At 33.9% G+C, this 25848-nt stretch overlaps 1 protein-coding gene, 1 long non-coding RNA gene and 2 pseudogenes across 4 annotated transcripts; all 4 read right to left on the minus strand.

Annotated features, from left to right (window-relative positions):
• Window positions 1–1573: 1573 nt before the first annotated feature.
• On the minus strand, window positions 1574–12539 carry LOC143537115 (uncharacterized). The gene is made up of 24 exons (XM_077030953.1): window positions 12447–12539; window positions 11585–11752; window positions 11108–11182; window positions 10685–10763; window positions 10481–10545; window positions 10309–10398; window positions 10108–10197; window positions 9903–9989; window positions 9430–9513; window positions 9224–9334; window positions 8808–8981; window positions 7920–8429; window positions 7330–7832; window positions 5615–5678; window positions 5437–5539; window positions 5181–5365; window positions 4977–5102; window positions 4800–4870; window positions 4323–4385; window positions 4137–4209; window positions 3335–3454; window positions 2227–2304; window positions 2073–2123; window positions 1574–1885 (listed from the first exon to the last, which is right to left on the minus strand). The coding sequence occupies exons 1-24, from the start codon at window positions 12537–12539 to the stop codon at window positions 1766–1768; spliced, it is 3183 nt and encodes a 1060-aa protein (XP_076887068.1). The 3' UTR covers window positions 1574–1765.
• Window positions 12540–14471: 1932 nt separating this feature from the next.
• LOC143537118 (pathogen-related protein-like) lies at window positions 14472–16747 on the minus strand (annotated as a pseudogene). Its single transcript, XR_013135989.1, has 4 exons — window positions 16476–16747; window positions 15657–15789; window positions 15317–15575; window positions 14472–14615 (listed from the first exon to the last, which is right to left on the minus strand). The product of XR_013135989.1 is annotated as a pathogen-related protein-like (transcript).
• A 2221-nt stretch (window positions 16748–18968) lies between these two features.
• On the minus strand, window positions 18969–23164 carry LOC143537093 (pathogen-related protein-like; annotated as a pseudogene). The gene is made up of 4 exons (XR_013135987.1): window positions 23047–23164; window positions 22596–22728; window positions 19550–19843; window positions 18969–19195 (listed from the first exon to the last, which is right to left on the minus strand). The product of XR_013135987.1 is annotated as a pathogen-related protein-like (transcript).
• LOC143537117 (uncharacterized) lies at window positions 20097–21564 on the minus strand. Its single transcript, XR_013135988.1, has 2 exons — window positions 20899–21564; window positions 20097–20369 (listed from the first exon to the last, which is right to left on the minus strand). It is a non-coding gene; the product is annotated as an uncharacterized LOC143537117 (long non-coding RNA).
• Window positions 23165–25848: the final 2684 nt, after the last annotated feature.

A 25848-nucleotide genomic window follows, 5' to 3' on the forward strand; every position in this document is an offset into this window, starting at 1 on the left:
GATTAGTGTGATTCGCACGTTCAATTAAGCAATCAATGATCCGCAAAGCTTCGATTTCATTAGTAAGCTATCTTTGATTAATTGCAACACTCAGATGAATGATCACAGAGTCATTTTTGTGTTCTTTCAGATTTGATATAAATTACAAAATTGCCACTGCCACCTTTTCATATTTCCTTCGGTTTGCATGCTTCGTGCAATAATTCAGTTTGTATTTTAACTTGCCCCCACTTTTATAATAACAAAATCGATTCAAACTAAGTTGTACTTGTTAATTCAAAAGTTTTAAATATAGAACTAGGGTTTAAAAAATATATAAAAATAAATGTTATAATACGTGTAGAACTGTAGAAGTCAATTAAAAAGTGAATTGCCCCACCAATACAATACTCCATCCCACCGGTTGGTGGGTATGGCCTCCAATAGTTTATTTCCGGGTTATCACATGCCACTCGTATTTTCTTCCAATACAACCACTATGCAGCAGGTTATCACATGCCACACATATTTCCCCCCACTGTTTAAGCTCCTAGTCTTGTCATCGTCAACATTTTCATTTTTACTTTCAAAATATTGCGTAAACCTTATGTAGGTTTTATTGGTGTCTCTCGTGTAACCAATTTGAGATTGAAGTATCTTCATGGATCCTAAATACACCAAATAGTGCCTTATATTTGTAGTGAACTACTGTATCATAAACTTTATTGGAACGACACAATGATTCATGTTAAATTTTAAATTTTGATAACTATCGAGCTTGTGTGAGTAAAAATTAGGTTGCTACTCATGATCGACTTTTGTTAGTAGGAGCTACTTTCCTACTAAGACCATGTCTAATTGCTTTAACGCAATAATATTCTTTTCCTAATAACACGCTATTAGTAATTGTTTCTATTTATTACAAATTAAGTAAATATTAGAATTAGTGTTTTGAAGGAGCATAAAGTGTAACTAAAAAAATGTGTCAAACTACGAACACCTATTATATAACTTATCATTTTGTTTACCGTGAGATCTCGTTACCAGACAGACAAACTTGCAGACCCATCAATATCCTGATAATATAGGATAAATAGCTCTTGCCCCTCAGCCCCTGACATGTGGTCTTCAATAGATAAAAGCAAAAAACGAGTGGAAGCCAGATTCAAACCAAGAGTCCAAGACCTCTGCCGTGGCACTAAAGAATTTAAGATCCAAACAAGCCATGAACAATGATAGTATATGCAAGGCATGGGATCTTCATAAACCACCTTGGATCTTCACACACCACTTTTCACCTATACGAGTCATATAGGCCATAGGCCCTGAGCTGTTGAAGACCTATACGGCTCGTATAGGGCTGTACAAGCCGTATAGGGCACAAAAAGCTGTTTTTTGTGTCCCCTCCGTACACTTGTCAATCATGTGTGACCTATAGCCCTATACGAGACGTATAGGCCTGTACAGTCACCATGGAGGTGGTGTATGAAGATCGCATCCCATATGCAATCCTATGATTGTAGATTGCTTATTTTTCTATTGGTTTGAACTTTGAAGTTTTATTATATATAGTTGTTATATAACACCATGATTTAAGAGTTCAATTAACACACACTAACTACAATGAAAAAAAATATATATTGCAAACAAAAATAATAAACGAAGCGTTTCAGAAGCTAAACTCGATATAAAGCCTAGTGCGACGTATGATTTCACAGGCTTGAGAGACGAAAAGGTATTGACGAATGCAGACCATGTAAATTGCAGTTTTTTTATAAAAAAAAAACTATAAAGTTGATGTTGACGAGTCTATTTTTTCTAGCACTTCCAGTTTGGTTTTCCTTTTCCAACCTTTCATGGTGGCCACAAGGTTGATTAGCCCCGTAATTTGGCTTTTCGTGTACTCCTGTGATGTAAAAGTAGTTACATGATCCGAATACTATGGCTACACGAAATAAATACCCAAATTTAAGTAGAAAACTGTAAGAAAAACATAAACATTGTACATATTGTTTAAATATGATATATAAAGCACTTATGCAACCACATCTTCACCTATAAGTAAAAGTAAAAGCAAGAAAAATATATCTTACGGGATGAGCACGAGCCCAATGAACATATTCAGTTTCTGGAAGATAAAACGCCTGTTAAAGGAATGACAAATTATTAAATGTAATTTATAAAATTTTATATAGACGAATGCACAGAACGGTAAACTGTTCATTAAATTTGCCTATAGTTGTTTACCTTGATGAAAGTTTCTACTCGTAGTAATTTTGGCTTAACATTAATAATCAGAAAATGCTGAAGTCCAGTGATCAAAACCTGAATCAAAATTAAAAATAAAAAATAAATAATTTTCAACATACCAGTACAGAAACACTGAAACAATATCAGCGAGTATAGTTAAGACGCCACAGGTTTGATTATTAATTGTGTATTGGTCGATGTGGGTAATTGATACAAACCCGTCTTAAGCTAAAGGGTCCACGGGAGACAAAGGGGTGAGGACACTGAACGGTCTACGTAATAGCAACATTTATTAATAAAATTGTGTCTATATAAGTGTTCATGTTTTAGTTTATGGATATCCATATTTATGTATTAAAAATATTAGGGTTTATTAACCTTGCCTTTGGAGAATTGCCATCTCGAATCAGCTAACCGGAGACTAGCCCATCTCGAATCGGGCCACCTATCTTTACGTTTCTGATAAAATCAAGCTTTCGTTTTCTGAGTTCTATCAGTAATGTTTTATCTCTAATGGGTCAAAAGGGTTAACTTAAAAATTTGCAAAAAAAAAAATAATAATAAGATTGCACAAATGGTCCCTGTAGTTTGAGGCTTTGAGCATTTGCAAGTTTGGCCCTCACTCCTTAGATTTTAGAAATTGCAAACTTAGTCCAAACATTTGTGGGAGCGTTGCACATTTATTCCCCACCATTAATCCCATTTAGTTTTTAACGGAAAATTGATGTCATATGTGCCCTTCATGTGAGGGTAATTGTGTCTTTTCAAATTCAGAAGTCAGAATCCTCGTAAAATCCTCTTTCAAATTCCAGAACTCCTAACGTTGACTTCATCACCTTCGATTGGTGCTAAAATCAAAGATTCAATGCGTAATCGAAGTTGACAACACCGACACTAGGAGTTCTAGAGTCTGAGTATTTTATTAGGGTTCCAAATTTGAAAAGACACAATTACCCTCTCACTTGAATTAACATGACATCACTTTTCCGTTAAAAACTAAATGGAATTAACGGTGGGGAGTAAACTTGCAATATGCTCACAGAGACCGTTTACACAATTTTCTCTAACAAGAATAAAGGGTCAAACGAGTTATATTAGGGGAAACCTGAAAATCCAATGACATTAGAGCCCGACCCTCATCAGTACACCGCTTCACTCGTGATAAGCCTTCGACAATGGTTTCAGAAAGATTTTCAAGTCCATACCCAATTAGCGTATCTTGCACCTATGTTTAAAGAAATAGTTTTAATAAAAGTTAATCTAATGAATACATAATTAGCAAAAATAAGAAATGAAAAACAAAAATTGAGAAAACAAGATCATCAGTAGGCCTGTAACGAGCGGGGATGTTCATTTCCATTAGTTTAACTTTAACTGAACAGAATGAAGACAAACACTTAAACAAACAAATTGTGTTGTTCATGTTTGTTCGTTAAGAAAATGGACATGCTCTCGTTCGTGCATGTTCATTCATTATGCAAACAAACAGTTCACGAATATATACGAACACAAATGCACATAAATTGAATGAAAATAAATGAATACCAATTAAAACTAAACGTGACTATCCAAATTAATAGCTAGTATACAATCCAACATTTTAAAAGTAAACAAGGGTTTTAACGTATAAAAACTATCTGAAGTAATTGGTAATAGATAAATTTGAAAGGATGCTCAAACAAAGGAACATAAAGAATGATTATAAACAACAATAAATTAAAGAACAGACATAAATGAACAAGCGATCACGAACAGGACATGTGCTTTTGTTCGTTCATTTAACTAAATGATCAAAATTTGTGTTCATGTTTGTTCATTTAATAAATGAACGAACATAATCGAACTTCCCGCTAGACGGTTCACTGAATGTTCGATTCGTTAACAGGGCTAAGATCATGGACTTTTACCTCAGTTCGAATGCCTCCATTAGTGAGCCTCGCCTTGTAGTGCTTAAATTCTCCCAACAATAGATCAACATACCTATTAATCATGGAAAAGTAACAAAAAAAAGGGTTGTGAAAATAATTACAAACATCTTTAGCAAATTAGTATAAGTAGAGAATGGCATTTGATATTCTTAAAGAGTTAGTTACCCGTTGTGTTCCATCCCTAGCTCTTTAACTTCCCATTTAGCATTGGCTATTCGATCAGCATACCTGCCAAATGATTTGGATCCTGGTTAAAATATAAAGGTAGCAATTTTGACCCATTTATTTTTTGAACGGGTCAAATAGGGCTATGTTTTATCTCTACTGGGTCAAGCGGTTAAAATGGGTCAAAAAGTCACCTTAAGTGTATTTTTCATGCATTAAACCTTCTAAATCATTTTTCTCAAAAAGTTGGATTATTTTTGAGAAAAATATAACTTTCGTAATCATATTTTATGAACACATTGTTTCCAGAACCAACTCATGTTGAGAACTACGAGAACCGCATAAAGCACTTATACGTCATGCATTATTGATTTAATGAAACAGTGGGGTAGGCGGTTATGTAACCTCTCTCTTTATCACACTTAAAGCAAGAAGTGCAATAAATAGCATCCTGCTAGTTCACATGTTGTGTCTTACCCACTAATGTGAAGAAGTAATCTTGCGGTTGTTCTATGGATCTGTTCTACAAGATCTGGGACTGAACCAACCTGATAAAAGTTGAAAAATACTTATTCCATCAAAGTGGCCTAAAATTGGAATATTTACAAAGAAGCAAAACATTTAAGTCATCAGAATTAATAAGCTGAAGTGTACCAAATGCACATAGAAGTCATCAACAATTGCTGCATTATTCTGCAGAAGAATAGAATTAAGATGTGTCTTAGAATTTTGCAATAATCGTGCAACAAGAGAGATAGTGTCGGCTCCTGTACATCTTTCCTGCATCATAACCATATAAAATTTAACGCACCTTTAAATATACGATGTCAGCAAATGAAATGGCATACAACAATACACCTTGAGGCCAAAAGAGGTGCTGGGCACATGACTAAGATTTGAATATGATACACCGTTTGGCCTGTTGTCAGTATGAGATAATGGCATATTCAAGGGTGCAGATGAAGATGAAGAGAATGGGGATGGAGATTTGGCCCATTGACCGCAGTCCCGCCGTATTCTGGATAGGGCTGTTTTCAGCTGATCTGAGCACCACAAAGTAATTTCATATACACAGATAAAATAATAAGTAAACAAAGAGAAAAATGATACTCACAACCAAGAGCATCGTTCAATCCCTTACCACCGGGATTGGTGTTCTGCTGACCAAAGCTTTCAAAAACAAAATGAAAAAATATTCCAAAAAACTGGTATATACCCTGTAACAATTGACTGGCTTAGATAAAATTGTGTGAAAGACAGACAAGAAAACATATTATTATTAATTCACATACCTTTAAAAACTCAATGTTAATTATGTCTAATCTTTGCATTAGCCTCACATATTTATCCATCAGCCTATTGCATAAAAGCAACATTCAGTAAAGTGTACTTATTACCCTTGGTATTATGAATTGGTTGATGACTTGATCTGGGTCGTGTTGTTTATCTTAAACCGCAAAAGGATCAGAAGGGTTGAGTCACCCAAAGTCTATTTTCAATGCATACAACCTCCTAAATCGTTTAAAATAGAGGTACATTACTAATGTAATAACAATGCTTTAGTGATCATGGTTAATGCATAAATTATTCATAGAAAAGTTTCCAAAAATGGACAAAAATGGTTTGCAAATCAACCCAGCCCGACCTAGCCCACTTCAGCCCATATAAAAGTAGCCCGTTCAACCCAAACTCACATTGATACGTTACCAAATCTGCCCATATAGTGGTGTACATGGGTCGGTTTTGGCCCAGAACCGTAACTATTGGATAGCCAAAGAATGATCACCCATCGGTTATGGTTAATCAATTTGCCATCAGTTCGGTTAAGCGTGAACTAAAATTGGTAATGAAACATTTGAGCCTGACTAACATAGCTCAGAACAATATTGGCAATGAAATTGGCTGAAAGTTTGGGCTTGAAATGTTTAACCACTTCATAAATTGTTATTAGACATTTGGACTTGAATAATTTGAAGTTTTACTATTTGGCATTTGTGTATATTACATAGCATTCAAAAAATATTATATAAAGGTAGCGGGTTGGGCATAGTTATCAAATGCGATAAGCGCTCGAAAGCGTTGAGGCTTTGCCTAGCGCCCAGAATAAAAGCGCAAAAAAAGTGCCCAATTAAAAAAAAAGCGCACATTAAAAAAACACAATTTTAACTAAAGTAGAGCATCTTAATAAGAAAACAAAGATTCATTCTTGAAACAGTTCATAGTATTTAGTCATGTTTATCATAATTTGATATATAAAATAATAATAGTTATATAAGTATATATATATATACTTATATAACTATTATTATTTTATATATCAAATTATGATAAACATGATAATTAAATACTAAACAGCATATATTGTGTTACTTACAAAAAAAATAATAATAAATATAGGAAATAAGAATTAAAACGTATGTAAATTAAATAATAAATAATAAATAATAATCTAGTTGAGCTGGGAGTTTTAGTTTTTACTTGAGAATAGGAAGAGGTGGGTTAAATGCCATTAAATAAATAATAAGCATGCCATTTGAGAACAGGAACAGGTGGGTGCTTTTAATATCGATGCATTAAAATCGCTTTTAATGCGCCTCGCCAATAAATGCGCTTAAGCGCCTTAGGCGGTCGATTTTGATAACTATGAGGTTGGGTTGGTTAACCCCGTTTTTCATAAATCGTGGACCGGTTGGGTTTTCATCGGTTATGGAGATACAAATAACCAAAACTGACTGGACTTGAATAATTGAAGTTTTACTATTTGGCATTTGTGTATATTACATAGCATTCACAAAATATTATATAAAGGTAGCGGGTTGGGTTGGTTAACCCCGCTTTTCATAAATCGTGGACCGGTTCGGTTTTTATCGGTTATGGAGATACAAATAACCAAAACTGACCCACTAGTTTTGGTTTTCAACAAATCAAAACTGACCCATCGGTTATGGGTTAGGTTTGGTTAATTTGGTTTAATGCACGCCTCAAAGAGTATGGAGGTATAACTAACCTTAGGGCGCAGATTGAAGATCCTGTGTGTGCTTCCATCTCTTCAATACTCCATGCTGAAGAGTGTCTTCTTGAATGATTCGGCTTAGGAATCCGGCTTGGTAATTGGCTATCCTCATCAATAAAATCTGCAAGAAGATCTTCATTTTCATCTTCAGGATCAACACGGCCATTATTGCTGTGATGATTTTCATCAATATTAAGTGAGGAGTTGTTTTTGCTATTGCAATCTTCATTTGTTTCTTCATATGTAGAAGGGTCATCAAATTCCTTGGAAGCAGTTTTTGGACAAAATGGATTTCCATTATTAATCCAATGGGAAAATCCAGTCTGTTTGAGGCTAATTTTCATCAACTCTGCTGATTTCTTAGACTGGAACTCTCTTGAACCGGATTGAATAACCAATGCAGCCCCATCACCAACAAGCCCTGCAAAACTAACTACCTGGATTGTTTCTGGTGGAATTGTGCACCAGCTTTCTTTTTCCAAAACTATTTTTAGAGCCTGAAATGAAATAACTGAAAAACTAAAAAAAGCAAACAACATGCTAAGATAATATATCTAAATGAATATGTGATCATGAGAACTTACATATATATTCTGGCGGTGAAAGGAAGCATAGTAATTTTCACATATAGCTTTCAGTCTCAGCCTGAATTCAACAGCTTCAGCACCACAAAAAGCTTCACCAGCTAAAATGAAAATATTAAGATCTTCATAAATTCTTAAGAACTGATGAATGCTAGTGGAAACAACAGCATCAGACGAAAGCAATACTGAAAGACGGCTTGTTGTAAGTTGCCATAGATTCCTACGACCACTTTGTAATGTTTGTGAAACAAATGTTGTTGCATCACTTCTGAGCTGAAACCAAGAGGACCCACTGCTTGAGGCCCCACTTCCACCGTCTCTCAGTTCTGAACCAGACGGATCAGGAAATGTGGTAGCAGATGTTGTAGGTTCTTCTACTGAAGCTAAAGCGGGCTCTTGGTCCACGGGTTCAGAGAGAGAGCCGTTTTCAGCCTTTGGATCAGAAGAGTTCTGTGATGATGAGTCAGCGCATTGGGCATTCTTAGAGGAAACAGCGACTTTATGTTCTTCCTGCATAGTAGCTGTTAAATGGCCCAAAGAAACCTGTGACAGAAATTAAAGAGATACTGTAACTAGTCAAAACAGATTTTTTGAGGGTCAAAATTGGTCAGGTCATGTTGATCTGCTAACACCCTTTTGTCCATTTTTTCTAATGACTAAAAAACAATGTTTATGCAACAATAGTCTAAATCTTAAATGAAACAATTTAGAAGGTTGTATGCATTTTAAATAGACTTTTGGCTTTTTACCTGTTTGATTTGACCCATTTTAAATAAAACGCAACCCAAATCTTTTCATTCATATATAAACGCCTTCAATTGCAACCTCTAATCTCATGTAACCAGCTTAAAAGTAGACCAAGAAAGTGATAAAATCTACATATTATACCTTATGATCTGAATTGAAATTCATGATTGCATGATATGAGCACATCAAATTGAAGAGGACAGCTAGTGTTGCCAGTAAACACTCTCTAAACTTGGATTCAGGTACTCGTGCGCATAGATCGCTATATGTAAGCCAAACAATCAAACACAAAGAAGCTTTAAGTATATCAAACAACTGGTTACAAATGTATAGAAATGATACCTGGTGTTTTGTACTACAAATACTTCTAGATCCTGCCACAGTCACCATTGCAGTGTTAGCTAATTAAAAAGGAGATGGCTAATTGGCTATACCTATTAAGGGTGTTTGGATGTACACTCTGAAACTTATAATGCAATATTGAATAACTACAATCAGATAACCAGCTTAAATAATACTTGGTACACATGTGGTAATAATACAAGTACCTGTAGCACAATATTCTTGAGCACCGCATGGGTTTCAGATATAGCTTCTTGCATAAAGAAGCTTTGTATCTTTTCAGCAAGACCAGGAACATCACCAATTAATGCATATGCATCAACCACCTGTAAGTATCACAACATGCACCACAAAGCATACAAATTGTATAATTCGGACTCCATATAAGTAAAAGGAAACACCAATCAGTATATTGTCTTACAGTTAAGAAGCTTGTTTCTTTGAAGTCTCTGCACACTCCCAGTAAAAGTGAATCCAATTTCTGTAGAGCTTTTCCCAGCCAGATCTGCATAGACAATACAATACTATATTCATATTTTCTTTGGTTTAAACTAATACTGAAATTTCAACAAGTGCAATTGCTATAATATCAATACAATATTATAAAGCATTCATGCATTCACTTTCAGACCTCTTAAAACCAAGAGTTCTAATCTAGGCCATCATATACTATTTTGATCATGTCCAATTAATCTAAGCCGTCCGATGCTATTTTGAGCATGATTCGTTTATACTCGGAAAGCGGGGGATGATTCTCGATTTGAACCAATTATATAATGGAAGTGTGAAACAGCCGTCTTCAGTTCTTCATTATGCAATCCTTCTAGAAGCAAACCTTTTTTTTTTCTGAAAAGGATAAATCCTATTTAATTTTCGATTGCTTAAAACCTTTACCTCCACACCACGACTCATCTCTTGTATGACCAAAAGCCCTGAGAAACCGTCCAGGAGTTGAAGATACTCAGGTAAGATCTGGAATGCCTGTACAGTGAACCAGTCATGCATAAAGCTAGTCTTGGATAGAAATATGAATATAAAAATATTTGACACAAAGGAAAAAAATTAAACAAATGGACATATATAGAAACAAGTTTAAAACCTTAAAAAAGTTCCCTTCAGTGACATGAGTTTCTAGTGCTACTTGCATCTCTTGTGCACGCCGAAGCTCTGCTAATACTGGGAGTATGTCCTACAATTTTTTTAAGAAGTGAACATACAGTTTGTCATCTTTATATCAACACTACAGGTTTCATATAATCAAAAATAAAAATGTTAAGGGTCTTAAAAGGATGTACAATACCAGAAGAGCTTGTTTCCTTCTACAATTTGTGTTTACAATAAGATCCCTTGATACCTCATTTCTTGAAGATGTTAAGTGTCGTCGTCCATTCTGCAAGTACAAGTGTATATCAATGATGATTTATGAGTTAAAAACAAACCTAACTTAATCTAATACTTCATCACCTGCTTACCATGCAAATGATGTTTGCAATCTTCATGTCTTTATCCAGCTCCTTTACCAAATGCATTCCTTTCACTGGATAAGAAAGAAACTATTAGCATGTTGTTACCAGAATGTTGCAACTTGCAAGAACATTAAAAGTTAGATATAATGCGAGTCATGTAGGCAGATAATAAATAATAGCATACCAATAGAAGGTGAATTTTAATCTTACCCATTACTTCATGGTGATCCATTACTTGGTGAGACAAATTTTCTGTTATTTTATCCAGCTGTAATAACCTAAGAGCAGCCTGTAAACAACAAAATCCAATTTCAACTAATAAACATTAACAGAATCTAGATGCATGGAAAAGCAAAAAGATCAGCTTGCACAATTGACAGTTGAACAAGCCCGTGTCATATAACTGAGAAAATTATTAATTCTACTGATAAAGCAACAAATTTTGGCAATATGAAAATTTATCATACACATGCACCGTGTCACCAACCGATGACGCAAATGGGTGCCAAAATCTCTAAAAAGAATGCGATAAGGCTCATGGATGACTAAAATGAACAGAATATATAATTTTCTAAACAGGAACTAGAACATTGACAACTTTCCTTGCATGGATGAAATGAATAATGATATTACCTTCCCTTCAAAATATGTGAGCTCGTTTTCTTCAGATGAAAGATTCTCTAAAGTGTGCCGAACAGGATCAAACATCTACACACATAAATTCAGCAGCTGCTAGTTATGATATTATTCACATGGTCTTATAAAAAGCAAAACTCAGAATAATTATAGCTTGGTGCTCCTTTACTGACCCCCAAACTAAAGATAAACAGATCAGTAAGGAAACAAACACATATACACAATAGAAATAATCAATCAATAACAACCTTTTAAAAATTTATACAAACTAGCTTGGGTGGGCTAGGGACACTTTTACACTAACTGTAAAATAAAAACTAAACATAGCTGAAGCAACTTGAAAAACTACAGGATGATTGATCAACTGTGTATATACATCATAAGCAAAACTACAGAACTAGTTTTTCAGTATAGACTAATGATAAGGTATCATATTTCAGGAAATGTAACTTTACAATCTCAAAGATGTTAAACCTCTTCATAAAATTCTTCTTCAAGCTCATCCACTATTTGAGCTTGAGACGTGTTTCCATATATTGAACTCAGTTCTTCAGAACTTGAAGAGAGACTTTGCCTATGATTTGGAGGGATTGAAGCAAGTGCACGAGCTATAGTTGCTGCAGTTGCAGCCCGTGCTGGAATCTGTAAAAAATGATTTCAGAATAATCAAATTTTAAAGGCCGATTAAACATCAGCATTGGCCTTTATCAAGTAACTACTTTAATGACCAAAAGATTTAGACGCGTCCTCTTTCTGGACTGAATCTGAAAAAGAAAAAAAGCACTGAATACACAAAGTTCTTTATGTAAGGGTGCAGCAATTAATATTTCGAAGCTTCTAGCCTTCTACACTCACCTAACATCAAAAAGAGTCTCTATAGCTCTACACACTCAATGCATGTTTAATTTTCTTTATTATTAAGTCATGGTATGTTACAGCATTATAAGGTGTAACACAATATGATCTCTTTAAACTTATCTAATAACTCAGTAGTGATCTGTTACTTGCATTGCCAATCTAAGTTGTACAATTACACGCTATCTATTTAAGGCACATACATCCATTGATGGTTTTCAATTCCATTGTTGGTCACAACATAGAATTAGACCTAGGAAATCAAATTCAATATGTTAACTAACCAACCAACTAACTACACATTACAATTTCACTATACTAGAGGTGGCGTGATGAATGCAAAGTTACAACATTAATTAAGTCATCATTAAAATCAATTACATTGAGCTACTGTCACCGAAAACAGATCAATTCCTATTGAAGGACATGTGACGTAATAAAATATGCATAAACAAGCCGTAAAAGTATTTAAATGACCGACCTCGGGGCGATCGGGCGTTGAAGGAAGAAAGCCAATGGATCTAGCGGAACGTACTGAAGTGAGAAACTTCTCACCGACCTTGGACAAATCCATAGTATTACCTGATCGTGGAATAAAATGAAGCAACAAAAACAACCTAAAATGACGAAACCCTGGGGACTCAAATGTTCGATTGGAAACAATGACGGTGCTGAGTCATTTCTCGGCTGCATTGCATTTCAAATCGCCATTAAGTGGGAGAGATCTAATGGTGATTGTTTGTTAGGGTTTATGGAAATGTGTGCGATTTGTTGTTTCGGTTTGATTTTGTGATTGCAGTCTCACAAACTGTTCATTCCTCTGGCTGGGTGCTCGCTCCTTCTCCAACCGTTAAATACCGGATTCCTTTAAAATTTATATACAAGCAACAGTAAAATAATAATAATAATAATAATAATAATAATAAGATTATTAGACTACCAGGTCATGTGTTATAATTAGACGTGCTTCGCGGTGGGTTCACGTTAAGGACCACTTTTTCATATACCTTGTGCCAGGCGCAATTTTTTCTTTTTCCAGTATACTTGATATCTCAATATAGCAAACGAAAAAGAAAACTAAAAAATATAGATATAATATGACCGAAAGAATATTAAAACTATTTTTTATACATGTTCTTTCGTCACTCTTTTTAGGTCTAAGAGGCAAACCCCTTTAACAAATCATAACACTCTCTTCTTCATAGCCACCGTAACACCATTTTCAATTATAAGTTTATAACCACTATCTTATTGACGTGTGAGTGGCAATCACACTGATATCTATCCAAACATCGATTTCACTACAACGTTGCCGTCCATACACAAGGAAACAGACAATTCATTTATAAATTGTTTTTAGGTTAACGAGACTCTAGTTGAGTAGAGCCTACAATTTGGATATGATGTATTCAACTTCCTATTGTATTGAAAACTTCATTTGGTTATTTGGTGTATTTGAGTTTGTTGCAACTAATTAGCATGCTTATAATTAAAATTTATTTTTCTAAAATTTTAAAAATTCTACTTTATTTGTAGGGACAGTTTCATATATACCCTTACAAAATATTGAAAATATCATATATACCCACACAAAACTAAAAATATCATATGCCCTTACAAAGTTATTTATATGTCATATATACCCAATTTATTAAAAACAATTTTAAAAAAATGGCCATATTACCCTAGTGGATGGTTCGATTAGATATGATAAAAGGTTTACAATATAGACCACTCTGTGCGATAAACCTTCGAAGGGGTTTGCAATTTTAAAGAAGTGAGGAGAGACGATTTGGTTGTCGTCAAAGTCGTCAAAGATGAGAAACATCGATCAAAATTAAAATAATAGCATAGAGTATATAAACAAATTATGCAATGGAAAGGGGTAGAATTGTCCATTCATTAAAAATAGGCATATATGAAAGTTCAAATTTTAGAAAAATAACGGTAAAAATGTCATTTGTTAAATTGTTATTAACGAATGGGGTATATATGATACTTTAACTACTTTGTAAGTATATATATTATATTTTAATTATTTTGTAGGGGTATATATGATATTTTAAGTTTTGCTTGGGTATATATGATATTTATATGTTTGTAGGGGTATATATGAAATTAATCCTCATTTATAAAACTAATTAAATTGAATAACGGATTACCGAGGGTATAACCTGTCAGAATTGTGACGTCAGTATTCCCTTAAAAAAACACTCGGAAGGACTTGGCCAAGGTTCTTGATATTGTGTTGCAAATATGATTACCCACTGGTAAAACTCCAACAACTATTTTTGGTTGGTAAAGGCCAATCAGCCATTACCGACAGATTAGTGGCTGGGTTTGACCGATGATATTACTTCTTTATTTTGTAGTGTCTATCGCTACTTACAACTATGAAATACTTAAAAAGAATTCGAACATGCTTACAAGTTAATACAAAGAAATACATCAACTTTGTTTATTCCAATCTTTTAAAACAAGTTAAATTAATTTATTTTTCAATCACTTAAGAAAAAAGGCATGCTGAAGACTCCCCACCAATAATGGAATCTCTGACAGTGGTCTCACTGGCACCCTTCATAAGCCTAGCGAGCAGTTCTCCTCTGTCGTATAAGAATTCCACCTTTACGATTTTGAAGTTTTCATCCAACTAACAAAAGGTTCCAAAATCAAACATGGATCGTGTCTAACAACATTTACTACTATGAAAAGAGGTGAAACTATCAAAATTTATGACTAAGCAGTCACAAACATAGTGACCTTAGCAACCAAAACGAAATGGCTGCGAAAATATATTTAAAACGATCGCAACTTTAGTTGAATAAACAAATAAGTTAGTCATCAAAACATACGTAAAATATATTTAAATCAAACTAATACCGAATATGCATTCTTCTATTATTTAACTATATTTGCCGTTGAATGACATAGCGACCAAAATGATAGCTACAATGAAAATGTACTTCGGTCGCAGTTCACAACATTTAATTACAAAAATATAAAAAAAATGGTCGGAAAAGATTGCAAACTATATTAAAAACAGGAAAAAAGAGTTTTGTCATATATAAATACTGGTCGCATGCTATATATTATTATATTTAATAGGGAATTATATATATCCCGTAAACTTGCAAAATTATATATTTTACTCGAAACATTTAAACTTCTAATTTATGAAATGGGTCCTATGTTTAGAAAATAAAATAAATGTCAAATTTCTAAAAACTATATTTAAACCATGAAAGTGGCTGCAACTTTTAATAAAAAGAAAAATAAGTAAAAATGGTTAGAACAAAAAAAATTAATAAAATATGGTAAAAAACAAAAAAAGCAGTAAATTTGTATGCTCACCTCCATTGTAGATACACCAAACATTTCTACCAATTCAAGTTCCTAAACTTATACGCTATCAGTGGGGGACCAGAATAAACCTGAAGAATCTCCACCGCAAAGCCTCTAGGAAACGTAGTGGTGAAGAGTTTGTGAGCAGTATCCACAGTTTCCTCGCTAGGATCATATAGTCGCTTATTTTTCGGCAATGAAGTTTGAAGAAACATATTGTACCCACCACCTATCTTAGCTACATCTTCTGGTGTCAGAGGTTTCAAGCCTGGAAATCGTGGATACTTAGGATATTATTAGTTGATTTAATTTTATAAACAACAAAAGTTGAAGATTCTATTAAGTTTACCATTAACAGAAACTGTCAACTTTGTGACATCAACTGTTTTGAAATCTTGAGGTTTCAGTTTGTGGAACAACTCCATTTCAAATGTTTTCACCATGTTTTGAACTTGTTCTTCTAATGAACCTGAAGGCCATATCTTAGCATATATCCAAATCACAAACCATCAGTCTAAGGAAAATTATGATAATTACTATTTCACCAAATTTTATTATTATTTTTTTAAATTTAATCTTTTAAAAACAATATTTAATGGTTACAATGACTAATCAGCATGTCTCTATAGTCTATATTATAAAATTTTTGCATGTCTAAAAAGTCTTGAAATTTTGCATCAACCGACACTATAGAGAAACATGTGTCAAGATCCTTTTAGGCGAATAATAATTGGCACAAAACCTTTTCCCCTCAATGGCACAAATCTTAGCAAGTTTTGCATCAAGTATCATATGTTCGAGTTGTGATTGCTTGATTGGTTTTTCATACCATGGAAAATGCCTAAACGTCAAAGTTATGATGATAAAACTAAGAAGTCCACGCATTTTTTGAAATAAACTAAGTTTGGTAAAACTATAACATTTTAAAAAACAATAGCTACATTGATAAAACACCAAGTCAAAATTGCCTTGTCAGTTGCCACATGACAAAATTATACCTTTTATAACGAAATTGGTGTCCTAGAAACCGAGATCGAAAATAGGTTGGTTACATGTAAATCAACTAGTAAAATTACTTTTTAGCTCATGTTTTTGGATACAATACCAGCAATGATACCTATTACTAGTTAGACAAGAACTAAGAAAGGGTACAAGTGTAATTGAATACCTTGATCCGTCCTTCTTCAAAGAGTTTGTTGACTACATCAAAGTTAGGGGGTACACCCAACTTCCATGTGGTGTTCTTCTCACCTTCACCACTCATGAAGCATCTGTATTTGTCCACATCTGAACCTTTGTATTGTTCCATTGCTTGTCTTTGGTTCTTGATGGAATAAACCATATGATCTTAAGTTTATATAACAAGTGGTAAAGGGTGATTGGTGGAAGCTAGGGCCTAGTGGTGGGGTACGGGGTAGGTACGTGTTCATGCACCTAGTCGAATAATATTAGAATGTGTTTGTTAGGCCAAGTGTAGTGGGCGGCAAATAAGGGTGACAAGGGGTGAATTTGGGTAAGAACACCCTGCCCCCAGTTGATAAGTTGGCGACTAATCAGGGGGGGGGGGGCATATATTTGTCGCCGGGTGTGTGATGGACATGGTGACGTGACGATTAAGTATTGGAGGGTGGGGCGATTTTGTGGGCTACAACACCACCCCCGGGCACATATCGCCCCCTGGCCACGTGTCAAAAATCTTTCCCATTTTGAAACCCCTCCGCTACACATAGCCTTATGGTTACCAAATTTGTGACGACTCCCATTTGGCTTTAGACTCGCTCGAGATTTTTTAATAACCCTAAGAAAAATGAATGAATGCAAATATGGTCCCAATATTAGACGGCTCTGGGTGTGATCTAGACGCAATGTTGCTTGGATGGGATGTTATACCTTCATATGTAATTGCATGTTACTAATATGAGCGGTTTACTTTATCCCATTGGTTAACACCATGCTAGAGGTAACGGATGATCGCATTCTCACATTAAATTTATAAACCCAATTGTCTATTGGGAGGGTTTAAAAAGAGGTAACTTTTAATTAGTTAACCGCTAAAAACTTTAGTACAATTCAACCAAAAAGCTAGGATGAATGAATTAAAAAATGATAGTAGCAGGAATATTCTTAATTAAATACGTATTTAAGAATAATAATGCTTAGCTAAAATGTAAATTAAGTTGCATGTGCGATGTGCTGAGGGCTGCTCGATACAACTCCACTGGTCTTTGTATTGTAGCGTAGCTTATGACTTTCAAAGGTTTATAATATTAGAATTCAAAGTTCAAACAAAGTGTTATTTTAAAGGCCATCTTGCAAGTGGGGATGAATGGATGATAGTTAATAGAGACGTATCCTTCCTTGATCCTTCTCCCGTTTAACATTTATTAAACATCTCAACTAAGTTGTAAATATTGAGTTTAACTTGTAATATCTGTGTTACATAAAGTATAAGCAGATGAAAGGAACTATAAAAGCTAGAAAACTTTAAGGGACCAGCTAGCATAAGGACATCAGCCCCGATCAGGTAATAACTCTAAGAATCAATACAAACGATTAAATGGGGAAACCCGTCAAGTTTCCAGTAGATGGATCAAGATATGTGTTTGGATCTATTTGTTTCGATACCCACGAGAATACAAATATTATTTGCAAAGATAGTATCATTTGAATTGTTAGCACGGTTGAGTCAACGTGATGAAGCCCTCCAATGAAAAAGTTGTGTTCCCAGTGTTTCCTCTAACTCAAAAAACATTATTGGTCAAAAAACATTATTGGTGATTTTAGTGTGATCAAAGTAACTTAACTGAGATTTAATTGAGAAAAGAAAAAATTCGAATAAGTTTCATTACGAACTATTAAGTGGTGATGAATGTAGGGTTGTCATAACATGTCGGACACGACACGATAAGACACGATGGCCTGTTGTGCAAAACACGAACACGACACAATAACTAATCATGTCAATTTTTCCAAACACGAACACAAACCTGTTTAGTAGCAGGTTAACCTGTTAAGACCTGTTTAAGGATCTGTTTAAAGACAATGAATAACGAAACCAAAATTTTCAAAACGAGCATAAAAGTCTTAATTAATAGCTAATTCATAACATACTTAAACAAAAATCCACAAATCCATAACATACTAGAAATAAAAGAAGACAAATACATAACATACTTGAAACAAAAAACCATTGACGCAAATCATAACATCCATAAAAAATATAATATCTGGTTCTGACGGACATTAGTGAAACATCGTTTGTTTGTATGACTTTAGGTTTAAGACTTTAAGAGTGTATATATATTTGTTTTTTTTAAATAAAAAACTACACAAGTTACTAGCATGTTAACAGGTCTATAACCTATTAAGACATGAAACCTGTTAAGCTCAAACCCAAACCTATTAAAACCCGTGTCGTGTCGTGTTAACATGTCCGTGTCATAAATTGATAGCTTAGATGAAAGCACACTCATTCAAGGCTTATCCATCACTAACTCGCTAGTTACTGCCCAATCATCCGTAACTACGTGATCAACAATCAACAGTAATTGTGCAGTCAACGATAACTATACTATATGGTAATCGAGTTACTATTGGTAGAAGCAAATCATACGTTTATATCTTTTATTACTATGAAACAAATTGCAAATAACAAAATCTGTTAACGCACTAGCTGATGGTTCTCACGCACCATTGCCTTTATTCGAGGAAGTAAAATTATCCCAATTTTCATCCTTAATGAAAAAGGACATGCTGAAGACTCTCCCTCTCCCCCTGTAATGAAATCTCCAGCAGCGGCGGCACTGACACCCTTCAAGAGACCGGCAAGCAGTTCTCCTCTATCGAAGAAGAATTCCGCCTTCACGATTTTGAAGTTTTTTCATCCAACTAACAATAGGTTCTAAAATCAGACATCGAACATTGTTTAACAACATTTACTACTATGAAAAGAAGTAAAAGCGACCGAATTTTGTGACTAACAAAAACAGTCGCAAACATAGCAACCGAATTTTGCGACCAACAAAAACGGTCGCTACCTAATTTGTTTGAATTATGGTCACAATGTATATTAAAAAAAATAATTTAAATTAAATTTATGTAAAAAAACAATCGCAAGTTTTTATTTAGAAATATAAAAAGTTTTTATTTCAAAATATAAAAAAGGTAAAAATGATTGTGAAAATAATCTTTCAAATGAATATCAGTCGCAAAGCCAAAAACTATGGAATATATATTCTTCACCTCTATTACCAAACATTTCTACCAATTCACCAGTAGGTGGATGGCCTTTGAATGGTCCTTCCATATAACCCCAATGTCTAAACTTGTACGCGATAACCGGAGGGCCGGAATAAACCTGAAGAATCTCCACTGCAAAGCCTCTAGGAAACGTGGTAGTAAAGAGTTTGTGAGCCGTATCCACGGTTTCCTCACTAGGATCATACATTCTTAGATTTTTTGACAAGGAAGTTTGAAGAAACATATTGTATCCTCCACCTATCTTAACCACATCTTCTCGTGTTAAAGGTTTTCGGCCTAAAAATCACTAGTACAAAAGAGCCCTGAAGATGCAGTGTTTTTGCCCAGAAGGTGGGAGCCAAGGCCAGTACTAAATACCATCGCACCTTTTACTTCAATTGAACCGCACCTTCTGCTCACTTAAATGTGAACCGCATCTTCTGCTTGCACCAAATCAATTAAATATGAACCTGCTAATATGAACCTTTTGTATTTGAACCTGTATTCAAAAGATGCTGTTTTGTTGACCGCATCTTTAGCTTCTTTTGATTTTATTTTTTTTATTTTCAGAAAACAAATAATATTATATATAACCTAATAAAAGTTTCCAGAAAACTATAAATCCATCATAAATTTCTATAAAGCCCAAAGAGAATAATATACAAAGTTTCATTGTACCACAAATATACATATGTTTAAAAACAAAAGTAATACACAAAAAATTTTAAAACCTACATCTTCATTCTTACAACATGAACCGACGTCTTCATTCTTGCCACCCGAACCGACGTCTTCATGCTCACAACCCGAATCGTAAAATCATCTAACAAAACATAATGCTACATTAATAAACTAAGCTTAAAAAATATATGCAAGTGTGTTCAATAAGAAATTGAATGTGTTCGTGTTCGTTTATTTCCATATGTTAACAAAATAAACAAACGGTTCACGACCGTAAACAAACAAACATAAATGACTTAAGCGTGTTAGCTACAGATTATAGTTTATTTTCAAACAGGTTGGTCGTTTGCTTATCAAGGGTATTTATGGTATTACACAATTTTTGGTCACAAGCTTCAAATGATACTGCAAATTGAACAAAAAAAATATATTTTTGACGGTTTGACTTCTCACAAGTCAAACTGCAAGTTGCAGCACAAAAGATCATTTCAAAATAATTTTTGTTAATGGGTTATAATATAAGCAGATTTGGTACATGTCAGCATTAGTAGAAAATTAACAGGTTGGCTTCAAAGGGTATTTTGGTCACTAGCTTTGACAATTTTATTCAAACTGCAAGTTATCGTTTAGGTAAGGCACGTTAGATTTAAAATGGTAGAATCCAGGCTAACCTTGAGACGCCTCTTCAGTCCAGCCCTCATACATCAAACACCTTCTTTGTCCAACATTGCATTAAGTCTACCATCATCTTCTCAATTTCCTCATAAAAAGTAGTCTCTGGTGTATTCCATAACTAAAAACACATAAACAAACTATCTTATCTAATTGTATACAAATAAATAAATAAATAAGTTGAAATTTGAATTTGAAATATAAGCAAAACAATTACTTTTTCAAACTCCCACATATGGTTAATCAACATATAACCGCATTTCATCCATCTTTTTGTTGGTTGCACTATCAACCTAAATTAACAAACAAATTGTTATAACATTAACAAAATCAGACTAAATTAACAAAAAGTATATGAGTCAATGGGTCGGCTACCAATTGATAAAGTGAACTACTCGCGATGTTCTCATCATGAAACTATGGTAAGGCACGATTCACTTCATCGGCCTAAAATAACAAACAAATTGTTATAATATGAACAAATCAATCTAAGTTAATAATAAAAAGTATTGGAGTAAATGGATCAATGCTTTGTGTACGAATATTTGAAGTGTTCACGGTGTCATCGCCATGTATTTGTGGCAAGGCACTTGTAAAACTCTAACGGGCAACACAAGTCCACTCTCAAAGTATGTGACTTGTTCGGTGCACGTTGGTTCGCAAGCTACAAATTAACAAAAAAAAATATTATACTAGATATTTTTTTTCACTTTTACTTTTCTTTCATTATATAGAAATAGATATTACATCAACATAGCAGGTACTAGATATTACAGTAATATACTAGAATATATTTTAACATAAACAAAAATATAACCTTACTGCTTTATTGAACTATTTGATGAACTAATGCTCAACCTTTTCAACTTCACTCGTTTAATTTGTTACATTGTAGACTTTAAGATATTTATATGAATCAGCGATACCATCCATGGAAACCTTGGCATAACCTAGTCCAACAAACACACTTTTGAAACAATGAAATTGAAACAAAAGATTATTGTGGTTCCGTTTCCCTACTGCCTTAACAATTAACAAAAAGAATTGAAGTTGTGACTTTTACTGTGTTTGTTGATTTCACGATGTAAAGTATTGATTTCAGTCAACGGTTGGTCGTGGGTGGTCCGATTACGGGCTGATTTCAGTGTTAGGGTTTGCAATTAGGGGCTGGTTCTTTGTGGATTGATATCGCTGGAGATGGAATTAGGCGGTGTTGAATTACTGAGATAGGATTTGCAATTAGGGGCTGGTCTATTGTGGCTGCCGGCTGGAGATGGATTTAGGCGGTGTACAGAGAGTTATTGAGTTAGGGTTTGCAATTTGACGGTGAATTAGATTGAGAAGGAGGGAATGTATAATATTTTGAATTTTTGGGATGTAAAACTGATTACGCGCCATTTCTTTTTGTGTTGTTTAATTTCATTTTTCATTTTTATTTTCAATAAAGAACCGCACCTTTTGCTTTCATTTTTATTAAAAATTTATACCAGGCTTCTCAACCGCACCTTATGTATCCATTTATATTTAAACTTTAATTATTCTCAGAAGGTGCGGTTGATGTATAGAACCGCACCTTTTGGTTTTTTGGCATCGCACCTTTTGATCACTTTTGTAGTAGTGAATCACGGAATATTAGGATATCAACAGTTGATTTGATCAAATAAAGAACAAAAGTTTAAGTTTCTTTTGAGTTTACCATTAACCGACAATGTTAACTTTGTAACGTCAACTGTTTTAAAATCTTCGGCTTTCATTTTGTGAAACAACTCCATTTCCCATGTTTTTAACATATTTTGAACTTGTTCTTCCAATGAACCTGAGGGCCATATCTTACCATTTATCCCAAGTACAAAAGCATTAGTCCAAAGAAAAGGCAGATATATAGAACTATATGTGTAACCATTGATAGTTTATTTATTTATTAACGGAAAATGTTGCTCATAAACTATTTTAATTTTTAAACCAACATTTCTAAGCTACTATTTTACATATTATTGCAAAGTTGCTACTTGTGTAAGTCATGATGAGTTTACATGTGAATCAATTGGTAAAATGACTTTGAAGCCCAAGGTTTGGATACAAGACTGGCAATGATACTTGTTATTCGGTAAAGTAATATAAAAAAGGGTAAAAGAGTAATTGAATACCTTCGTCCGGCCTTCTTCAAAGAGTTTGTTGACTACATCTCCATGCGGTGTTCTTCTCACCTTCACCACTCATGAAGCATCTGTACTTGTCCACATCTGAACCTTTGTATTGCTCCATTGCTTGTGTTTGGTTCTTGATGGAGAAAATTATATGATCTTACTTCTTAGTTATAGTTTATATAACAAGTGGAAAAAGGTTGATTGGAGAGAGTTGGTAAAAGAGTTCAAGTCCTAGCTACAATGCTTTCTTTTCTTTATTGTTTAGTCAATCATGGTAGGAGGAATAATGACGTCAAATGTGGTCCCGATATCATATAGCTCCAAAGTCAAGTGGTCCGGATGAAGTTTGATCCTAACACTTCATAGTTGTTGCTTTCTTACTTATAAGTCATATAACTGCAAGTTTTTCAATAACAAGTTTATCACTTTATAAAAAAATGTCTACATGTACATTGGACCGTATGTTTATCCATTTTGTTGTAGTTGGATAGATTGCTAGGTTTAAATCAAGGGGGTCCAGTTGACATGTTGACAATTCCTTTGTTTTTTTCTAATAAATCATATATATTAATATGTTGGATGTTGACATTTCCCTAATTTTATAAATAATTAATACATTGAATATAGTTGGGTTGTTACTAAAATATTGATATATTGTTTAAAGAAATGCTTATATGTAGATTTCTAAATAAAATAATAAATAATCATATTAATTATAAAATTCATAGGAAATAGCCACGCATTTTACAAAACCGTACGAAATGCCTTTTTAATTTGAAAGTTGACTTCTTATTTGCTACTTTAAAGTTTTGTGAAATGCCATCTTCAACTTAGCGCTAACAAGTATTATTACACGCACGTTAGGTAATTGGTTAAATATAATAATTTATATAATAAGTACAATTTATAATTGGTGGTCAAGTGAGCACCAGTCGTTAGAGGTCTTAGGTTTTATCCTGGACAAATACAAATACTTATACGATGTATTTTTAAGCATAGGACTGTAGGAGTATGATATATTGCTATTCAAACAAAAAATCATCGATTGATGTTAATGTGTATAAAGTATAAACTCTTTAAATACACTAATTGGATAATCGTTGTTCGTTGCATTAGGATCAAAATTGACGTCAAACGTCATACACTGTTAATTGGACATATTGATCTAACATATACACAATTATAATACATGCTTAGGCCCACCGATAGTTAACGGATATGATATGGGCCCGTGAAGGATAGCACATTGATATTGACTTATTAAGGAACCTAACCCTTAATAAATAACGTGTTCGCATGTAGAAGACGAGCTAGTATTAGTATAAGCCTAGAAGAAGGTGAGGAGGACCCATAATTTTTGGACAATAGGTTCTCAGTTTTTCGGCTACTAAATTTTCGGGCCGATCGATGTTCGGGACGGGTTGAGGCGATAAAACATAATAAAAAACAATATCATAATAAAACACACAAAATAAAATGTCATTCGAAATGAGAAAAAAAAGTACATTACAATTAAAATTGTTCCCTACGAGTTTTCAGTTTTTGAAAACGAATGCAAGTATCATCCATATAATTTCATCTCTTAGGTTAACAGGATAAATTGAAATTGGTTTTCGTTAAGAGGGATCCCATGGAAGGTCTTCCAAATCAATTATCTTGAGAGTATGACTTCTTTTCCTTTTCAATAATTCTTGCACAACTAGCCTAAAATTCAAGTTTTTAACAAAACTAAGTAACAACCTAACAACAGCTTGATAATCAACATACAATTACCAATATAAAATCAATCAATATTGTATTAGCCCTAAAATTACCTTTTGTTTTGAGACAAATTCAAATGAGTGAAGCTGTGGAGGTGGGCTGAGAGGAACAAAGGATGGTTGAGTGGCTGGCCGGAGATTCAGAGAGAGGAGGCGTGAGGGTTGTTGGCTAAAGCATAGTGTGTGTGTGTTGCGATGTTGAGAGTTATAATGGCTGCATTTGAGCTTAAAACCCTAATAACTAAACTAATATTGAATATGACGAGTTAAAAAGAAAAGGCCAAAAAAAAAACAAAAAAAACCGGTGCCTTGTCAAAGGAAAAGTTGGGGGACTTCCAATTCAACATTAATAGTATGGGTTTCAAGTTCTAATTTTTACGAGGACTTTCAAAAATTTTGATATGCCATTTTTATTAAATTTTTAAAAAAACATTGGTGTCCGGGAACTCCAACCTATGCAATATGGGTCCTCCCCCGGTGAGGAGAGGAAACCCAAAGGAACCAGGAACCCTATTTATGGGAGAGAATATTATTCCGATGCGAAAACACCTACATAATCGATAAAAGACGTTTATAAGAAAAATATTTTGTATGAAAATGACAGCATTGATCGACTCACTACACATGGGTTTTAACTGTGTTGAATTTTGATGTTGTCTTCCACACAACACAATATTTTGGTGCTACGACTTGCATAAATCCAATTCGATCTAATATCTACAGCTATTTTATACTTATTTTTATTTATGTGATCCGAAAAGAATCGAGTATTTTTTGTAAACGTTTTATAATATATATTAATTGGAGCACCCTCGGCTGAATCAGAAAACATGTAAACCTTACAATTACATAACATCCCCTGAAAGAAAGAAAGAGAGAGAATAATATAGAAACCCAAACCCTAGAATAGAATCATCTTCAAGACACGATCTTTCTTTCCTTTATTATTGATCCACTCTTTGGATTCCAGATCTCTTGATTTCAATTCAAATCACAAACTCCCTCCTCTGCTTCTTAGTTATCAAATAATAATAATTTGATG

The sequence above is a fragment of the Bidens hawaiensis genome, unplaced genomic scaffold (assembly GCF_021521415.1).
Source record: "Bidens hawaiensis isolate Kalapana, Puna unplaced genomic scaffold, B.hawaiensis_p1.1 tig00011081_1, whole genome shotgun sequence".
NCBI classification, from domain to species: domain Eukaryota; kingdom Viridiplantae; phylum Streptophyta; class Magnoliopsida; order Asterales; family Asteraceae; genus Bidens; species Bidens hawaiensis.

Excerpts from the sequence above, each read along its gene's own strand:
- LOC143537115 (XM_077030953.1), bottom strand. The coding sequence starts at position 12,539 with ATGGATTTGTCCAAGGTCGGTGAGAAGTTTCTCACTTCAGTACGTTCC. Across the intron at positions 9,335-9,429 it reads AAGAAACAAGCTTCTTAACT|GTGGTTGATGCATATGCATT; the intron begins GTAAGACAATAT and ends TGATACTTACAG. Across the intron at positions 5,366-5,436 it reads ATTGAACGATGCTCTTGGTT|ATCAGCTGAAAACAGCCCTA; the intron begins GTGAGTATCATT and ends TGTGGTGCTCAG.